Genomic DNA, 15,003 nt, shown 5'->3' on the forward strand with positions numbered 1-15,003 from the left:
AACAAGTCTCATTTTATTGGAAAAGATACATTAATTTAAAAAGCAGCATCTAAATGGACCTTTGAGAGCACCTCTAAAAAAAGAATGAAATCGTTATAAATATTTGAAAAGTTATTTTCTTACCTTTCACTTTTTACTTTTTCTTCACAACATTCTTCACAGCCATTCATTTTGATGGACTACAGTAAAGAGAAATCAAAATTAAATCAGCACATTATATATATAAAAAAATCCATCCTATATACAAAGTTCACTTCTTTTCTGTCATTTCCTATATTCACTGTTATTGTCCATCCTTCATCATGTGTGGTTGGAAAGACACACATGACGTTCGATTAACACACGCCAAACTGTGGCTGAGGCATCTCAGCGGCCCAAGATTTTTTGCTGGTTTCACTTACTCAACCTCGCTCTCATCTTGGCTTTTCATTTCTTATATAAGGGATGTGAATGTATAGAGGTAAGAAAAAGCAGAGCAAAAATCTAAAGCAATGAGTATTTAGATGTGTATACATGGCATACGTTGTTATACTACTTCAATTTTATTTTATTTTTTTAAATTTTGCTATAAAAATTGGGATATGATTGTATAACTATAAATCTAATAAAATTCATTGAGTAATAAAAAATGCTACTTCAATTTTAAAATCTAAAATTTACAATGTGTTAAATCATCTTGCCCTTTTATTTAAATTTTTAACTTTTTTTTTTTTTTTTTTTTTTTTAACCTCTGCAGCATATGGAGGTTCCCAGGCTAGGGGTCGAACCGGAGCTGTAGCCGCCGGCCTACACCACAGTCACAGCAATGCCAGATCCTTAACCCACTGAGTGAGGCCAGGGATCAAACCTGCATCCTCATGGTTCCTGGTCAGACTGTGCCCTAACAGGAACTCTCTGTTACTGTTTTGTAAATAAATTTACTTGTATTATATTTTACATTCCAAATATAAGCAGTATCACATTTGCCCTTTTATTTTCCAAGTGACAGGTGTCTTCCTGGGAACCTGAGATCAATTAGCCTGCACTTTAACCAGTGTGGTGTCCCAGAGACCCCAGACCTGCAGAAGCAGTTTGCTGCAATCAGAAGGAGATAGCAAGTTGCATTCTTATGCGGTTAATCTTACATTTCAATCTTCACCAGGACAAATTATCTTAAACGGGAAATTCCTTTCAAGACCCTGCATTATCTGGCCTCTGTCTACCTCTACAATCCATCTGGTTTTACTCTCCCCTTTGCTAACTAGGCTTCGACCGGACAGGCCTTTCATTTAGCTTTTCAAAACTGCCTTCCCTGTTTTCACGTTCACCTTCCTTGATCTGAGAATCTTTTCCTTCTGAGGATGTTTCCTAACCACCCTGTCTAGAAGCAGGTCTTCCTCGGCTATGCTCTTTGGTAGCCCTTAAAAAAACAAAAAAAAAACCCAAAAAACAAGACTCCATAGACCTTATCGCAACTTGTAATTACATGTTTACTTGCCTGCTTATCTGATCTTTTAGTTACAGACTTTATAGCGTTAAAAAGTATCTATAACGAAGTCACCTTGGTATCAGTTTCAATTTATTTGGGGGAAGAGGAGAACTTATATGGAGGAAGAAAAAAAGCACATTGCTTTTATTCATTGACAGCTAAAAGCCAAAGCTTCTTCGACCTTACTGTTTTCAGAGGTTGATAATTGTAGGCCGGTTTACGTTTTTCCAAGGAAAGTCACTTGGATGTCTTACTCCCCATCATAATCCTGGTCTAGGAACCTACCACGTGTGCAATCATTCCGCAAAGTGTAAGGCCTTTTCTAAGAGTAAAGTACTATTATTAACATTAAAATAGTGAGATAAAGCTCAATTGGAAATACAGTATAGTGATTTTTTGGGGGGGGGGATTTTCAGGGCCATACCCGTGGCATATGGAAGTTCCCAGGCTGGGGTAAAATCAGAACTGTAGCTGCCAGCCTACACCACAGCCACAGCAATGCCATATCCGAGCCACTTCTCCAACCTATACCACAGCTCATGGCAATGCCAGATCCTGAACCCACTGAGTGAGGCCAGGGATCAAACCTGCATCTTCATGGATGCTAGTCAGATTCATTTCCACTGAGCCACAATGGGAACTCCCTATAGTGATCCTTGTATTAACCAATTTCTCAGTCTTTTTTGCAAAGTTCACCTGCGTATGCTTTAGGCTTGGGCCAGTCTCTCTTCTAGATTGCAGGCTATTTGAAAGAGAACACAGCTGTAGCATGGCCTCAAGGGGAGGATTTAAGATTTTCATCATGGCCAGCCCATCTGCAGGCTAATTTATATTCCTACTGCTCAAAGAATCTAGATCCTGCAACTTGAAGAGTAGAGGCGCTATCTCTTATACCCAAGACCAGCTACATAATTCATAGTGCTCAGTGCCGAATGAAAGTACAGATTGTTTCTTTGCCATGGCTTATGAGTCACTTCACAAACTCATTCCTGTCCATCTCTTCAGCCTTAGCTTTCAAGACATCATGAGATACCCTATATGCAATGACTCAGTGCCCTGAATGTTCCAGGCTGATCCAGACCTCTGTACCTTTGCTGAGAAGCTCCTTAGTAGGCAAAGTCTATCTCACCTATCAGAATCGTTAAAATGCTAATCTCTAGGAAGCTTTAGTAACCATACCCTGTGTAGCCCCTAGCATTCCCTAATTCTTTATAAGCTTCTCCGAATTCCGAGTAAACATTTAGCAGGAAATGTTTTTACTGTAACTTTTTGTAGAGTTGAAGGTATAATTAAGTTACTCTGATATTAATTTCAATTTATTTGCGCAAAACTGGAACTTCTGGGGAGGAAGAAACTTTACTTATTTGCATGTCTCCCAAATTGACCACTAGATGGTATAAGCCAATTTGGGACAGAAGCCCTGACATCCCTTCTTACTGTTATTCTCAAAGTAATTGGAGTCAAACAGGTTCGATAACAGCTAAGTGAAGAGTGTTTTTTTTTTTTTTTTTTTTAGGGCCACACCTGCAGCATGTGGAAATTCCCAGGCTAGGGGTTAATCAGAGCTGTAGCCGCTGGCCTATAACACAGTCACAGCGATGCCAGATCTGAGCCGCATCTGCGACCTACACCACAGCTCAAGGCAACGCTGGATCCTTAACCCACTGAGCAAGGCCAGGAATCGAACCCACAACCTCATGGATCCTAGTCAGATCTGTCTCCACTAAGCCATGACAGGAACTCCTTAAGTGAAGAGTTTTGAAATTTTAGATAATAATGTACCATTATGTGTATGCCTTGCATCCATTCTTTCATAAATAAGACACAGACATTCACAAGGAGGCACAGTAGTGGCCCCTCCTTATCTGAGGGGGGGATATTCCCAGACCTCCAGTGAAACCCGAAGCCACAGTCAGTGCTCAGCCGTGTTTTCTCTTCACGTCTTCCACTCGCAAATGGAGCGCCTGTTCTGTCTTAACCAGGCCCGTCTCATGCACTGTGGCCATGACTTGCACAGTGTGAGGTGCAAGTGCAAAACGAACACACATTTCCTTTTCCTTTTTCACAGTTTCACAGACAGAAGATTTGTTCTCACTGTAGATCTTAGCAACTAACCTCAGCATATGATTTTTTTTCCCTCTTTATGAACTTCCACGTTTTCACTTGAAGCCCTTGGGGCTGCTCTTTGGCACATACTGAATTGCCAGCATCACTACTCGTGCACTTCGGGGTCATTATTAAGAAAAATAAGGATTACTTGAACACAAACACGTCGGTACCAGCGGTCGATCTGATAACCAAGATGGCTACAGAGTGGCCAACGGGGAAGATACGCTGGACGAAGGGATGGATCGACGTCATGGATGGGACCGAGAGAGAGACACAAGCTTTCATCTCACTAATGAGAACGGCAGGCAAGTCCAGAACTTATGAACTGTTTATTTCTGGAATTTTCCATTTAATATTTTCCAACTGAAACTTTGGAAAATGAAACTGCGGATGGGGGATGGGGGCTTGGGGACTTGTAGTCAAGTGTAGAGGGGACAAGGGGACAAATATAAGGAGTTGCACAGTAGCTATCAGAGGGACAGTCTTTCTTTTAAGAAGGACATTCCTATACTCTTTATAATACCAATGGTTATTAGAAGCTTAACTTGTGTCACATGATAAAACTTTCAAAGTTGTAGAGTTAAGAACAAATTTGGTGGAGTTCCCATTGTGGCTCAGTGGGTTAAGAACCTGACTAGCATCCATGAGGATGCAGGTTCGATCTCTGACCTTGCTCAGTGAGTTAAGGATCTGGTGTTGCCGTGAGTTGCAGCACAGGTGGCAGACATGGCTTTGATCCCTTGCTGCTGTGGCTGTGGTGTAGGCCGGCAGCTACAGCTCCAATTCGACTCCTAGCCTGGGACCTTCCGTATGTCACAGGTGCGGCCCTTAAAATTGCAAAAAAAAAAAAAAAAAAAAAAAAGAAGGCAATCACAACGAGCTCAGTGGCGTCTTAGGAGCCCTGGGACACAGGTTCAATCCCTGGCCTGACACAGTCCGTTAAGGATCTGGCATTGCCACAGCTGTGACTTGAGTGGCAACTGTAGCCTGGATCTGATCCCTGGCCCAGGAGCTCCATATGACACAGGGTGCCCCCCCATCCCCCCCAAAAAAACTAAAACTGCAATAGAGGGCATAGAGGAAGAACTGAACAAATGAGAAGACATTCTATGCTTTGGGGTGAGATAACTCAATATTACAAAAATATTAATTTCCCAAATTAAGCTGTAAGTTCAATACAAACCCAATCAAAATTTTAATTGAAAAATTTTAAGAAACATGATAAACTCATAGAGAGGAGTAAAGTCCATAAATAGCTAAGTCGACTTGGAAAAAGTAGAATAAAAAGTAGGTCTTGCCCATCAGATATTAGCGCATGTTACAAAGATACGGTAATAAATACTGAATGTTATTGGCATAGGCAGTTTCAGTAAAATAAGCAATAAACTCAGATGGTTCCAACTTTTGGGTTGTTTTTTTTTTAAGATTTTAACAAGTTTATATAATATATATCGAGACTAATTCCTGTACAGCTGTCCACATCTTTTAAAACATGTCTCAACTGGAGTTCCTGTCATGGTGCAGTGGTTAACGAATCTGACTAGGAACCATGAGGTTGCGGGTTTGAACCCTGGTCTCACTCAGTGGGTTAAGGAGCCGGTGTTGCTGTGAGCTGTGGTGTAGGTTGCAGACGCTGCTTGGATCCTGCGTTGCTGTGGCTCTGGTGTAGGCCAGTGGCTACAGCTCCAATTAGACCCCTAGCCTGGGAACCTCCATATGCCGTAGGAGAGGCCCAAGAAATGGCAAAAAGACCAAAAACAAAACAAAACAAAAAAAACATGTCTCAACTGAAATTGCGGCGCTATCACAGCAAAAGCCTTGGAATAACTGAAAGAATGAGACATTTCCACGGTAATTAAGACCAATCAAGGGTCCATGAAGGGCAGGAGGGAGCAAGCATTCAAGGATAAAAATCTACTCAGGTTAGGAGCTATTAACTGGAATGCAATCTTGGAATTCCCAAAGTTTATTTGGTGTAATAATACTGAAGACACCCCCCGCCCCCATTTTTGGGCACTCTTTTCCTGAACGGAAATCTTTACCAGAAGAGGTTAAATGATTTAAAGGCAAGTTCTTTCTCCAAAATGAACACAGGAAATCAGTTCTAATCCTTACTGAAGTTACTAACCAGCCACTGGGATATGATCTTTAATATTTAGAGGGTAAACTGAGAAGTAGGGAGAGGTAACGCCTCATCAGAGAAAGCAAGCTTAAACAGGGAGATATCTAATTCCAACAAGATACAGCACCCTGGAGTGTTTACGTAGGTATTAGCCTTACCTCCATAAAATCTTCCGGCAAAGGTGAACCATCACCGTCTGTATCTTCTGCTCTCTCTTCAGATAACTTCTCGTTGGTTTTCAACGCGCCTGGGAAAGACACAGGCCGAGAGGAATGAAACTGCTCTGCAGCGCTTTCTCACCCTCCCTGAGAGTATCCAGGCGCTCATTCTGCTTCACTACCTGGAGCGGAGGCGTCTCCGGCTGCATTACTGTGGTTTAGCAGATTCTGAGCCTCCTCATCCACAACGTCCAGCAGAGACTGGATAACTTCGGCCTCTTGAGGATCGTCATAAGCATCATCTTCCTGCGCATCGGATTCTTGAAAAACGGTCATTTACATGGGGACTTACTTTCAGAAATATTTACTTGAGAAAGAGACCAGGTGTCTAATATAAATCGCCAGGTCTTCCAAATCCGGAGCATCTCCTTGAAAAGGCAGCCGTGACTGGAAAAGCAGCTGAAGCTAACGGGACCCAAGTGCTTTGAGCCCTAGAACGACTGCGGCTGCTCGAACAGAAGACCACGCGAATGCAAGTGAATAAACCAAAATCAACGTCTGTGAGACATGGTTCCATGAGACATTAATAATTTGATGCTTAATTCCCTAGATTAATCCCAAACTACTTATTATCAAAGAAACTAAAGAAGCTGTTACAAAAATTAAGGATAAAATAGGGCAGCCCAAACAACCCCAAGAAAAAATTTCTCATTTAAGAGGTAGCCTATGAATTGCTGCTTCAAAGAACACAAGAAACATTATCAAATAAAACAGCTGTTTCTTCAATCTTCTAAAAACAGTTTCAGCCTTAGACATGAGCACGGACACTGGATATCTGTATTATAATACAGCTAGGGACAGTAATTTTATGCTGTTCTTTTATTTCTCTGAACAACGGTCTTTCCTTTTAAAGCTACAGGAATATTGCTGTAAGGCAAATAAGAAAGGCGACCAATATTTCTTTATCACCTGAATTATTAGGGCATTTAGAATAACGGGATGTCTGATTTGGGAAACTACCTTTGGACAGAATCAGCTTTGTGGATTCCTTCATCGGACAGGCAGAGCATTTTCCTTCAGGGTACAAAACTTCAATTATTTCTTCCCCATTAACCTAGAGTATAAAACCGAAGCAAATCGTTAGTTTGGTATTTTACTAACTTCCAGGATTAGGAAGGGACTGCATGTTGCCCCTCCATGTCCTTCTCCTCTTCTTTCTCAGTACAAAATCCATTTTATACCTCCCCTCCCTGGACCAGTGTTTCTGGGAAACACCAGTGCAGTTAAATGTGCAAAGGGTGATGGGACCTTCCACCATCAAGTATGTCTGGAAACACGAGATTAAACAACATGAAATCAATATTTTTATCCCAAGAATTCTCACAATGCTTACTAACATAAATTTTGAATTGTCAAAAGAGAAGTGTATTATGTAGTATTTCCTACTTAAAAATTTCTTTTTTGGGGGGGGGTCTTTTTAGGACCACACCCACAGCCTATGAAGGTTCCCAGGCTAGAGGTCGAATGGGTGCTACAGCCACAGCCACTCAGGATCCGAGCTGCATCTGCGACCTACACCATAGCTCATGGCAATGCCAGATTCTCAACCCACAGAGCGAGGCCAGGGATCAAACCCACGTCCTCATGGATACTAGTCAGGTTTTCTACCACTGAGCCACAAAGGGAACTCCTTAAAAATTTCTTTTGAAGGCATATTTTATGGGAAGTGTGTGCTACAAAACTTTTTAGAAAAGTTAAATAGGACTACCAAACTTAGAGGTTGAGGGAGAGGGGAAAAAAATCAATCTTTGATTATTAGCGAAGTTTTATACAGTCTTCAGTTTAGTAACCCGATCCACTGTTAGCCATAAAGATTTTCAAATCTAGTCTAAATCTCAGTTTAAGAGAAATAACAATGGATTCGTAACTATAAAGCAATTACTGAATGGAATGTAACTTTAAACAATTTTTTGGTAATGGCTGCATGTGTAGCCTATGGGAGTTCCTGGATCAGGAACTGAATCCAAGCTGCAGCTGTGACCTACGCCGGCACAGTGCTGGGTCCTTTAACCCACTATGCCAAGCCAGAGATCAAACTTGCGCCTCTGCAGCGATCCCAGCTGCTACAGTTGGATTCTTAACCCCCTGAGCCATGGCAGGAACTCTGGAATGTAATTTTTAATCTGATGGTTGATTGTGAAGCACTTCATGGCATAGAGCCTATTAAAAGAAAGATGATTTGGGCAAAAATGCAAAATTAAATGATTAGAATAAATTATTTTACACAAATAAAAGGTACTTTGCTCTAAAGATTTTACTTTTTTTTTGTGTGTGTGTGTCTTTTTGTCATTTCTTGGGCTGCTTCCTGAGGCATATGGAGGTTCCCAGGCTGGGAGCTGAATTGGAGCTGTAGCCCCTGGCCTACACCAGAGCCACAGCAATGCAGGATCTGAGCCGTGTCTGCAGCCTACACCACAGCTCACGGCAATGCCGGATCCTTAACCCACTGAGCAAGGCCAGGGATCGAACCCACAACCTCATGGTTCCTAGTCGGATTTGTTAACCACTGAGCCACAACGGGAACTCCCGAGATTTTACTTTTTTATTAAGAAAAAAAGTAGAGACAGCAGATGCAATGCAATTATTTCATCATAAACAGTGGTTACATAATGTCAAAAAATTTCCATGGGTTGTAAAACTCTCTTTTTCATGAGGTATTGATACCACAGACATTAGTACTCAAGGACAGAATATTGTTTAGAAGACTTCCTGGAAGATTTTAATTCCAAAAAAAAAATGTCTGCAACTATGAATAACCAAAGTTCTAATTTCTAGGGTTTCATGTTAATTTAAACAGAAACCATGTTCTCTCTTTCAACAACACGGCGATACTTACAAAGAAAATAAGCACTACGTAGCATGACTAGCACTAGAAATAGACGGAAATTCAGTTGCTTCGGCTATGTGAAATTGGAGATCTTCTGAATAAACAGAACAAAACAGTGAGGGCAGCTGTATCTCTATCCACGAACACATAGATGCCAAATTTTTATTTTTGTGTCCCATCATTTTTGGCTTATAATTCTGTTGCAGTATCTTTTCAAGACATGATAAATAAACCATGTCACGAGTTTAAGATAACACAGTGAGATGAAAGGAACAGAAGTTGGGGGCTTCTGGTCACCAAACTCATTTTCTCGTCCTATACTAAACCCAGCTCATGTCCATAAATCTTGCTGAGCTGATAAGATTGTTGGGAGGGAAATGCCTCAGCTCTGGATTTGACATGGAAAGATATTCAAATAGTGAGGTTCAGAATAGCCTGCATGGAGTAAGTGGGAGATAAAACAATTCCATGAAATGAAGATCCAGCTGTGAGCTGTGTATACTTTACATGACAAAAAGTAAAACGAAATGTTAGCCAAACAACTGAGCACATGCGTAGTCTTAAATAAAAAGCCTGAAATGGATTTAGTTATGTACGTATTAAAACAGTTTTGGAGTTTCTGCTGTGGCACAGTGGGTCAAGAATCTGACTGCTGTGGCTCGGGTTGCTGGGGAGACATAGGTTTGATCCCTGGCCCAGCGGAGTGGGTTAAAGGATCTGGCATTGCCAAAGCTGTGCCAAAGCTGTGGCTGAAGCCTGGATTCAATCCCTGGCCTGGGAACTCCCACGTGCTGCAGGTGCGGCCATAAAAACCAAAACCAAAACCAAAAAGCTTTGTTAAATCACCTCCAGACTTCTCTTTGCTAATCTTAAACCACTTAGGTTCTTTCATACTATTACATGGGAAAGCATTTTCTATGTCTTTGAAAAAGCAAATAAGCCTATTCCTTGGCCACCACTGTTTTGCCTCTCTAGGGGCAGAGATCTGTCACTGAGAGTCACTGCTGGTCAAGGCTCTCCCATTCCTAATTAACATTCTTCTCTTCTGCGTATCTGAGAGACAACCCAAACAACTGTGCATCAATTAACAATGCCCAGCACTACAGCTATCTCTGTATGTAATCGGCCTCTTTGAGAGCTGAATGTGTGTCTGACGATGTAGCGTTACTTGTGTGTGGGCTTTGTGTTGTGTGTGTTCCTAAGTCCTATTAGTTTGCTGAGCACATGTATCAAAACTCAACACGTGTATCTAAAAGAGGCAAATACTTAACTGTGAAATCAGTTTGGTTCAAAATACAAACAAGTTAGTCATTTAGATGAAGAAGCAGGTGGACGAAGGTGGCTTTTCGCTTACCTTGGAGAAGGAATTCTGAGGTGTGAATGCAGGTTTGCCACAAGGCTCCACAACGTGATGACCTGACAGGAAGAACACAGACAAGCTGAGCCACTCAGAACCACAGGAGGGACAACAAAATCACAAAAGAAGACCCACATTTCGGTGCAAGTTCTTATTTTTACCAGTACTTTAAAAGACGTCATATCACGAAGTGATTTAAAACTGACTAAGAAACAGCATGAAATGTTCGAGAAGGGTTTACTCGAAGGACAAAGCCAATTTCTTAAAACAAAACACTCTGCATAAAAGCTCAGTTTGGGCTGAATGCTTGTAGTGTGAGATACTGAATACAGATTTTCCCAGCTAAATGGGAGAGACCTTTAGGTGCCAAACTATAGTCACTGGACTTTTTAAGGAAAGAAAGAAACCCTTTATCTCATTTCACAAAGACTATCAATTTAATACAGGAAAATAAGTGTGGCTACAACTGGAAAGGACTTTCAGAATATTTCTAAACCCAAATGATGATTTTTAACTATTAGCCATCAGCACAAAAATTCAATATGTATATTAAAAATGAGGAAGGTTCTGTTGTGGCTCAGTGGTAATGAGCCCGACTAGAATCTGGGATGCGGTTTCGATCCCTGACCTCGACCAGTGGGTTAAAGGATCCAGTGTTGCCGTGAGCTGTGGTGTAGTCACAGTCTCGGCTTGGATCTGGCGTTGCTCTGGCTGTGGTGTAGGCCGGCAGATGTAGCTCTGATTTGACCCCTAGCCTGGGAAGTTCCATATGCTGTGGGTGAGGCCCTAAAAGGACAAAAAAGAAAAAATTCATTCCTGCAAGTTTCTGTATATGGATATATATATCACGAAAGAAGATCCACATTATATTATATATATATTAAAAATATATATATTATATATGTACATTTTTTTGGTCTTATGTAAACAAGTAAGAGTGGAATGGCTGGATCATACGGTAGGCATGGGTTTATGTTTTTGAGAAGCTGTCAAATTTCCAAAATGGTGGTACCATTTTACATCTTCATCATTATGAAAGAGTTCCTATTATTATTATTATTATTATTTTTATCTTTTGGTCTTTTTGCCTTTTCTAGAGCCGCTTCCTGTGGCATATGGAGGTTCCCAGGCTAGGGGTCGAATTGGAGCTGTGGCCACCGGCCGACGCCAGAGCCACAGCAACGTGGGATCTAAGCCGAGTCTGCAACCTACACCACAGCTCACGGCAACGCCGGATCCTTAACCCACTGCGCAAGGCCAGGGATCGAACCCGCAACCTCATGGTTCCTAGTCGGATTCGTTAACCACTGCGCCACGACGGGAGAAAGAGTTCCTATTATTGAAAATGGTATGATTTTTAGAACTTATAAAGAATGAGGATCCCATAAAGACAGATTACTGGGCATTTTCTACAAGGTGGGGGGCAGGGCACAGCTACTCTCCACAGCCTTGAAAGTTACAAATAGGAGACTTCCCAGAGGACACTAGAAAAATGCTCTGATTGTTCTGTGAGATAGTCTGCCTCTAATGTGAACCAGAACTCCGAGGGCAGCAGGAAGGGCTCCTAAGGCACTCAAGATGAGAACAGAGGAGGAGATGGACACGCTTTAGCTCTGAGAAGATGACCAAACCACCACTGCAACTGTCAGATTTCTTTCAGCTATTCTGGTATTTAGATACTACTGCCTGATAACCTAAGAGTTATCTAGTATTTTCTACTATACACTGAATTTTAGCGATATAAGTGCAATTTTTTTCACTTAGACCCTACAAAACAGTCTGAAAGGGCAATAAAAACATTTTAGTGACAGTATCCAAACTTGCTTTTGGGAAAAAAATAGTTACCTCTCCGTAAGTACCTGTGCCATAAAATGAGAGTCTCCTTACCATTGGCTTTAACTGGCGCTGGAGCTGAAACAGCAGACCTTTTAGAACTGGGAACCACTGGATGACCATCTCTGTGTTGTACAGAAAAAAAACAACAACAGAAAATGCAACTGCAAATTATTTAAGATATTTGCTTAAATATCCTTCAAACCATCTGTTAACTATTCAGCCTTGGGAGTTTTATTTTTCTTCTTGTCTTTTTTTTTTTTTTCCCCTAGGGCTGCACCTGAGGCATATGGAGGTCTCCAGGTGAGGAGTCGAATGGGAGCTGTAGCCGCCGGCCTACACCACAGCTCACAGCAACACCCCATCCTTAATCCACTGAGCGAGGCCAGGAATCGAACCCGCAACCTCATGGTTCCTAGTCGGATTTGTTAACTACTGCGCCACATGGGAACTCCACTTCAAGAAAACTTTAAAAAATGAAAAAAATCATAGAAATCACTAAGTTTTATATTGCTAAAGCCCTTGATATGTTTCTTTTAAATTATCTAAAGTAAAAAACTTAGATAAAATATATAAAATGTATATGGTCAAAAGATTATAAGAAGAACAGTGCCACCCAATATGAACAACAGTCAAAAGACAGCACACTGGAAGAGGATCTGTATGTGATTTTTTTTTTTTTTTTTTTTGTCTTTTGTTGTTGTTGTTGTTGTTGCTATTTCTTGGGCTGCTCCTGCGGCATATGGAGGTTCCCAGGCTAGAGGTCTAATCGGAGCTGCAGCCACCGGCCTACGCCAGAGCCACAGCAACGCGGGATCCGAGCCGCGTCTGCAACCTACACCACAGCTCACGGCAACGCCGGATTGTTAACCCGCTGAGCAAGGGCAGGGACCGAACCCGCAACCTCATGGTTCCTAGTCGAATTCGTTAACCACTGTGCCACGACGGGAACTCCTGTATGCGATTTTATTGTTGCTAATGCGTGAAAGAAAAGGGAGGTTGCCTAAGGTGTACAGGACTGGGAGAGGCTGTCAGCTGTGGGTACTAAGCATCTCTGTGTGTGCTTGCAAGGTACGCCAGAAATGCAAGGCCCTGGCCACTTTTTATCTGGGCTAATTCTCAAGGTTATGTTTGTGCTGAATAAGCTTGGATTCTGTAACCTCTTCCTCCCAACAAAAAGCAAGCTTTCTTACCCTGCTCTTCTCCTGTGCTCCAACCCACTGCATGTTCAGAAACCCACTAGGCCCATATGTCATCTCCACGGGACTTAGGAGATACGGGAACTGAAACCAACACCACGCTCACGCTGCTTCTCTGGCTTCAGTGATACAGTCTTTTGCCCCTGACCCAGGAGTTGTCATATCTTCTACCAGCATTCACAAAACAGTAACTGGCTCGTTTACTAGCTTGCAGAATAAAATTACAGACACTACAGTTCTTGGTAGATAATTCTCACAAAAATACACTGCTCCTTTACTGATACCCCGTGGACCTTATTTATTTTTTGGCTGAGCTGGCAGCATGTGAAAATTCTGGGGCTGGGGATCGAATCCATGCCACAGCAGAGACTCACGCTGCTCCCGTGACAACGCTGGGTCCTTAACCCGCTGTGCCACAGGAGAGCTCTAACCCCATGGACCTTAAAGACGGCAGACATAAACAACAGTGGAGAGCGAGCTGAAAGAAGAATGAAGGGGAAAATGATGGTGGCTACTATTACTGTATCTTTGACGACTTCAGCAAAGATAAAGGCAGAAAGACAAAAGAAAGGGATTTGAGGCTGAGAGCAAAGGGTGCTCCAGTGATGTGGAGGCAAAATATTCAATGAGATCTGTCGTTAGCAGAGATGGTAATTTTCACAAAAACACTTTCCTCCAGGTTATCTGAACACTTTCCACATCCGCTAATTAGCATTCAATTACACCTATGAAAATAACTGTATGCCAATCCAAGTCACAGAAATATATATATATTTTCTGTCTTTTTGTCTTTTTTTTCTTTTTTTGTCTTTTCTAGGGTCGTACCTGCAGCATATGGGGGTTCCCACACTAGGGGTCTAATCAGAGCTGTAGCTAGCAGCCCACACCACAGCTACAGCAACACAGGATCCGAGCCGCATCTGCGACCTACGCCACAGCTCACAGCAGTGCCGGATCCTTAACCCACTGAGTAAGGCCAGGGATCAAACCCACAACCTCATGGCTCCTAATCGGATTCGTTAACCACTGAGCCACGACAGGAACTCCCCAAGTTATAGAAATATTGGGAGAAACAGGTCATGGACTACACTCAAGGGAAAAAATATACAATCTAACTTCAAGGCTCACAAGGAAAAATAGGTTTATGATCAAATGGTTTAATTAACAGTTCCTGTATTTTGGAAGACATACTAAAACTCACCAGGTATTTCAGATACAGATGTGAAGTTTTCAGGAACTCTAGAAAGCCTGTGTTCATGCACATGTGGCAGGCAGAGCAATGACCCTGAAAGATGTCTACGTTCTAATCCTTAGAACCTTCAAATCATTACCTTGCATGGCAAAAGGTATTTTGCAGATGTGAGTGATTAAGGATCTAGAAATGACGAGATTACCCTCGATCATCTGGCTGGGCTCATTGTCATCACGGGGGTCCTTATAAGTGAAACAGGGGGTATGAATGTCAGAGTCAGAAAGACGTGAGGAGGAGTTCCCACTGTGCTTCAGCAGTTAGCGAACCCAACTAGCATCTATGAGGTGGAGGGTTTGATCCCTGGTCTCGCTCAGTGGGTGAAGGATCCAGTGTTGCCATGAGCTGTGGTGTGGGTTGCAGATGTGGCTTGGATCCCATGTTGCTGTGGCTGTGGTGTAGGCTGGCAGTTGCAGCTCCGATTGGACCCCTAGCCTGGGAACCTTCATGTGCTGTGAATGTGGCCTCCAAAAAGACCAAAGTGAAGGAAAAAAAAAAAAAAGACGTGAAGACAAAGGCAAAGAGTGCTGTGACTGCTGGCTTTGAAGATGGAGTTGGGCTATGAGGCAAGGTGCACAGGCAGTTGGTAGGAGGTGGAAAAGGCAAGGAAGCGGATTTTCT

At 42.2% G+C, this 15,003-nt stretch overlaps 1 protein-coding gene across 1 annotated transcript in view; it reads right to left on the reverse strand.

Annotated features, from left to right (window-relative positions):
* PTPN13 (protein tyrosine phosphatase, non-receptor type 13) overlaps positions 1-15,003 on the reverse strand; it is a 165,256-nt gene that overhangs the window by 19,106 nt on the left and 131,147 nt on the right. The window contains 6 exon segments of the mRNA XM_013979051.2: positions 124-179; positions 5,858-5,946; positions 6,040-6,177; positions 6,878-6,971; positions 10,099-10,160; positions 11,989-12,059. Of these exon segments, the coding sequence (XP_013834505.2) occupies positions 124-179; positions 5,858-5,946; positions 6,040-6,177; positions 6,878-6,971; positions 10,099-10,160; positions 11,989-12,059 (510 nt within the window).

This window comes from Sus scrofa, chromosome 8 (genome assembly GCF_000003025.6).
Source record: "Sus scrofa isolate TJ Tabasco breed Duroc chromosome 8, Sscrofa11.1, whole genome shotgun sequence".
Lineage (NCBI taxonomy): Eukaryota > Metazoa > Chordata > Mammalia > Artiodactyla > Suidae > Sus > Sus scrofa.